The sequence below is a fragment of the Cervus canadensis genome, chromosome 23 (genome assembly GCF_019320065.1).
Source record: "Cervus canadensis isolate Bull #8, Minnesota chromosome 23, ASM1932006v1, whole genome shotgun sequence".
Lineage (NCBI taxonomy): Eukaryota > Metazoa > Chordata > Mammalia > Artiodactyla > Cervidae > Cervus > Cervus canadensis.
The window spans coordinates 58331719-58337718 of record NC_057408.1 but is presented as its reverse complement, the minus strand read 5'-3'; the positions used below and the strand labels follow the sequence as shown (position 1 = coordinate 58337718).

General features: G+C 40.2%; 1 protein-coding gene across 2 annotated transcripts in view; it reads right to left on the bottom strand.

Annotated features, from left to right (window-relative positions):
* SPIRE1 (spire type actin nucleation factor 1) overlaps window positions 1-6000 on the bottom strand; it is a 154987-nt gene that overhangs the window by 7201 nt on the left and 141786 nt on the right. For both annotated transcript variants that reach the window (XM_043443656.1, XM_043443657.1), the window contains 4 exons: window positions 5430-5567; window positions 4847-4917; window positions 4306-4333; window positions 4073-4209 (listed from right to left, as the gene is read on the bottom strand). In XM_043443656.1, the coding sequence (XP_043299591.1) occupies window positions 4073-4209; window positions 4306-4333; window positions 4847-4917; window positions 5430-5567 (374 nt within the window). The remainder of the gene's footprint in view (window positions 1-4072; window positions 4210-4305; window positions 4334-4846; window positions 4918-5429; window positions 5568-6000) is intronic.

Below are 6000 nucleotides of genomic sequence, written 5' to 3'. Positions count from 1 at the left end.
ATCACCCTAATTCCAAAACCAGACAAAGATGCCACAAAAAAAGAAAACTACTTTTGTTCATCAGGCCAATATCACTGATGAACAAAAATGCAAAAATCCTTAACAAAATTCTAGCAAACAGAATCCAACAGCATATTAAAAAAATCATACATCATGACCAAGTGGGCTTTATCCCAGGAATGCAAGGATTCTTTAATATCTGCAAATCAATCAATGTAATACACCACATTAACAAATTGAAAGATAAAAACCATATGATTATCTCAATAGATGCAGAGAAAGCCTTTGACAAAATTCAACACTCCTTTATGATTAAAACTCTCCAGAAAGCAGGAATAGAAGGAACATACCTCAACATAATAAAAGCTATATATGACAAACCCACAGCATGCATCACCCTCAATGGTGAAAAATTGAAAGCATTTCCCCTGAAATCAGGAACAAGGCAAGGGTGCCCACTCTCACCACTACTATTCAACATAGTGTTGGAAGTTTTGGCCACAGCAATCAGAGCAGAAAAAGAAGTAAAAGGAATCCAGATAGGAAAAGAAGAAGTGAAACTCTCGCTGTTTGCAGATGACATGATTCTCTACATAGAAAACCCTAAAGACTCTACCAGAAAATTACTAGAGCTAATCAATGAATATAGTAAAGTTGCAGGATATAAAATTAACACACAGAAATCCCTTGCATTCCTATATACTAACAATGAAAAAACAGAAAGAGAAATTAAGGAAACAATACCATTCACCATTGCAACAAAAAGAATAAAATACTTAAGAGTATATCTACCTAAAGAAACAAAAGACCTATACATAGAAAACTATAAAACACTGATGAAAGAATCAAAGAGGACACAAACAGAATGGGGGAAACATCTGTGTTTATGGACTGGAAGCATCAATAATTGTCAACATGGCTATTCTACCCAAGCAATCTATATATTCAATGCAATCCCTATCAAGCTACCAATGGTATTTTTCACAGAACTAGAACAAATAATTTCACAATTTGTATGGAAATACAAAAAAACTCGAATAGCCAAAGTAATCTTGAGAAAGAAGAATGGAACTGGAGGAATCAACCTGCCTGACTTCAGACTCTACTACAAAGCCACTGTCATCAAGACAGTATGGTACTGGCACAAAGACAGAAATATAGATCAATGGAACAGAAAAGAAAGCCCAGAGATAAATCCACGAACCTATGGACACCTTATCTTTGACAAAGGAGGCAAGGAAAAAAGACAACCTCTTTAACAAGTGGTGCTGGGAAAACTGGTCAACCACTTGTAAAAGAATGAAACTAGAACACTTTCTAACACCATACACAAAAATAAATTCAAAATGGATTAAAGATCTAAATGTAAGACCAGAAGCTATAAAACTCCTAGAGGAGAACATAGGCAAAACACTCTCTGACATGAATCACAGCAGGATCCTCTATGACCCACCTCCCAGAATATTGGAAATAAAAGCAAAAATAAACAAATGGGACCTAATTAAACTTAAAAGCTTTTGCACAACAAAAGAAACTATAAGTAAGGTGAAAAGACAGCCCTCAGATTGGGAGAAAATAGCAAATGAAGCAACAGACAAAGGATTAATCTCAAAAATATACAAGCAACTCCTGCAGCTCAATTCCAGAAAAATAAATGACCCAATCAAAAAATGGGCCAAAGAATTAAACAGACATTTCTCCAAAGAAGATATACAGATGGCTAACAAACACATGAAAAGATGCTCAACATCACTCATTATCAGAGAAATGCAAATCAAAACCACAATGAGGTACCATTACACGCCAGTCAGGATGGCTGCTATCCAAAAATCTACAAGCAATAAATGCTGGAGAGGGTGTGGAGAAAAGGGAACCCTCTTACCCTGTTGGTGGGAATGCAAACTAGTACAGCCGCTATGGAGAACAGTGTGGAGAGTTCTTAAAAAACTGGAAATGGAACTGCCATATGACCCAGCCAATCCCACTTTCTGGGAATAACACACCGAGGGGAACCAGATCTGAAGAGACACGATGCAACCCCAATGTTCATTGCAGCACTGTTTATAATAGCCAGGACATGAAGCAACCTAGATGCCCATCAGCAGACGAATGGATAAGGAAGCTGTGGTACATATACACCATGGAATATTACTCAGCCATTAAAAAGAATTCATTTGAATCAGTTCTAATGAGATGGATGAAACTGGAGCCCATTATACAGAGTGAAGTAAGCCAGAAAGATAAAGAACATTACAGCATATTAACACATATATATGGAATTTAGAAAGATGGTAATGATAACCCTATATGCAAAACAGAAAAAGAGACACAGATGTACAGAACAGACTTTTGGACTCTGTGGGAGAAGGCGAGGGTGGGATGTTTTGAGAGAACAGCATGTATATTATCTATAGTGAAACAGATCACCAGCCCAGGTGGGATGCATGAGACAAGTGCTTGGGACTGGTGCACTGGGAAGTCCCAGAGGAATCGGGTGGAGAGGGAGGTGGGAGGGGGGATCAGGATGGGGAATACATGTAATTCCATGGCTGATTCATGTCAATGTATGACAAAACCCACTGCAATGTTGTGAAGTAATCAGCCTCCAACTAATAAAAAAAAAAATGAAAAAAAAATCCATTATTGTTTAAGAATTCTACTGAAATACTAAGAAAATACATGTAGAAAAAGCAAATTTGTTGCCCAAATATGATGGAATAGGTGATGACTGGCCCATCTCAGATTCGTTCAAAGAAGTTATAACTGGTGACAACGTTCAAAATATTTTTTAAAAAAACAAACCAGGAAACATGTTTTATTAAGAATCTTTGTACCCCTTATAGAATTTTTGTAAAATTGGATATTCAGAGTACTCATCTGCTGCACACAGATCATGAATGCTAACAACTGAAATGATGTTGCTAACGCCCCACTGATGATAGAAAACTTCAAGTTCTTTCTCAGTGATCCCACGTCACAGTTAATGAACATTACTTAACTGTTGATGGCAAGTCAGAAAACTACAGGAAACTGAAGTAAATTTATCTTAATCCTATGACACAACCTGAAAAATTATCTTTGGACTAGCTTTCTTATTTTCATATGTATTTATCAAATATACCCCTCTGACTACAGCAATTGTCTTTTAGCCAGGTGACTATTTGGATTCCAGAGAACTGGAGTTAACTAGACCAACATCACCATAAATGTTTTGGATAGTTTTTGGAAATAACTAGGAATCATCTACTCACTATTTTAATTAAACCAAACAGGAACGTAGAATTAAGTACAGGAAAGAATAGCAGCCATGTTCACTTGTCCAGAGCCCATGGACAGCAGCCCAAACTCAAGAGCCCAGGGTAGGGGCTGAGCACAGGGCAGAAGCCTCGGACACAGGTCTGAGGAGCTTCCAACTCCCTCACCTCATTGTCCACAGGCCTTGACATGCTGAATGGCCACCATCCAGCATTTGGCACCAATGCTAGTGTCCCTCACAGATGGAGGGGCTGCTGGTGTGTAAAAGCCTGCCCCTTGGGCCCTGCCAGCTTGGGACCTGAGCTGGTCTGCCTTCCTCCTTTCTTTCTTAAAGACCAACACTAACCTGAACACAAAGCGATTGATACCCAGGCATGTTTTCCTTTTAAAATGCCAGCTCTTGGCATAAAGCTTTATTTCTGTCTTTATGTTAGGAATGTAAGTCAGCTATTTCAGACCACTGTAAACACAGGATTAAAAATATTTTTTTCTAAACTAAAGGAAAGAAAGATTAGACTCTTACGTGCAAGTTTTCAACTCCACAGAAAAGGATAGTTTTAAAGATGACTTTTAAAGGATACATAAAAGTAATTATTTCCAAAGTAGAAAAAATATTAAACTAGGAGATTGTGTCTTTCAAGGAGCTAGCCATTATCCTTGACACGCTACTGTTGGAGATTTGTATAGGTCAAAACTATTAAAACCAACCCACCCTCACGCCCTTCCTCAAGCCAATATCCCACCATGTCACCGCAGTCCTTGAAAGTGCTTTCTTCTTTCACAAAGGACACTTTGGAGACCCAGGCCTCCTGCTCACCTGGCAATGCTCCGAAGTGGCCGATGGTGGCCAGTGGAGGATTTTTCTGGCCTCATACAGCTTTCCCCTCTCTGCAAGGCAGACGGTCCCAGTGAAAAGATAGGAAGGGTGGAGTATGGCTTGGAGGGCAGCCGCATCTATGATCCCAAATAAAACTGAGAATGAGCAGGACTGCTGGAGAGGCAGAGTCACTGAAATCAGCACAAGCTGTGACTTTACTGAGCTCGGCTTACCTTTTTGCAACACTGTGAGCACACCGGCCTGTACACAAAATCAGAAGGGTTACTTAGCGTGATTCCATGGATACGACTGGAGAGTTAAGAGAAGCCAAAGGCTGCATGCCTCTACCTGTCTACAGTTGGTCCCCCAAACTCCAGTTCTTCTACCAGAATGAAAAACAAACTGATATAACTGGCTCGCCAAACAGACCATTAGTCTGTAAAACTTAATGCTATGTCCTATGAAAGGATCCACTTAATGTCCGGGATTTTCTTGTCTATTATGGGTTCACCTGAGAGTCACATCTATTTTTTTCTGTTCTAACATGGCATATTATTATTAGAACTATCTTGAATACATAAAAGAAATAGCAGAGAAAAATTTTCCAGGCTTAATATCAAATAACCATCCACTGTTGAAGCAACTGCTATTGTAACTCATAAGCAGGGCACATGATAACACACTGGATTATTTCTACTATTGTTCCTGTTAGAAAAATGATGAAATAGTGGAGGTGTTTCCTTGACTACTGTCATCAATTACAAAAAGCCTTACCTCTTACAGAACTGACAGGTATAAGACCAGGTGAAGAAGGAAAACCTTCTGGTTCGGCAACAAAAGCAGAGCTAAAAAACAGAAATTTTAAAGGAGAAAAAAGAATTGCCAACAGTTAATTTCCTAATTTGTACATCTAAACACCTATTTGTATGTGGAAAGTCTTAGTAGGCACAAAGGGAGAAGAGCATTTAGAGACCCTTTTACTAAGTTTGATTCTGTGACAGTTACAATCTGGCTCTGTATTTGATTATAATTCTACTTTTAAATGGCAGAAAAAGGCCACAGCTCTTAAGGGTCTTGCCACCATGGAAGCAATCTGAAGAAGATTCTAAAAAAGTGTCCTGTGTTTCTCAGATATATTTTCTCAATAATCCTTTAAAAGTTTAACAACTAAGAGCAGACCTGGTTTTAAACCTTACGGTTTTCAATTTCTATGGGAGAAATAATACTTGCTTCTGTGAGCAAGGGAACAGGGACTGCCTGGCAGAGGGTGAGCCTCTGGCCCCTGGAGCCCCCAAAGCCCCGTGCCACCTGGCAGCAGATAGTGCCCACGTGACCCGCCAACTGGAAAGGGCTCTACCTTTCCTTTTTTCAGAGCCGTGTAGACATCTTTGTACTGTTGGTACTTTTCCAGCTCTGCTTTGACCAGGACCTGACGAATGTGCATCACCTCCTCCACGGTCAGGGCCAGGCACTCCACCGGGTAGCAGAACTCCTCCTGAAAGTCAGAATCCATGTGAGCAAAAAGCCCCACCCGCTCCGGCAAGGCCATGTCCCCTCCATATCAGGGCCCTGGTTAGTAGCTCCAAAGAAGAAAGAGGCTCCCAGGAAACCCTGGGGCAGAGCTGGCTCGCTCTGGGGACCACAATCTCTGATCACACCCAGAAGGTAGCAGGAGACTGCCGGGTCCCAGGTAGCACTAGCTGACCAAGACCTCCATTAACAGAAGTTTCTCATGTGTGTTCAGATGCATCTCAGGCATCTCCAGTCCCTGAAGGGGAGCTGAGTATCTGTGTCCTGAAATCTGGGGGAAATGTTACTGTTCTAAACCAAATTTATGTCCATTTTCTCCTGATACACAAAGACAGTACATATAGCTTTCTGTTGTATACTATTTGCTCAAAGGTAAACAGCAAATCTACAATACTGGT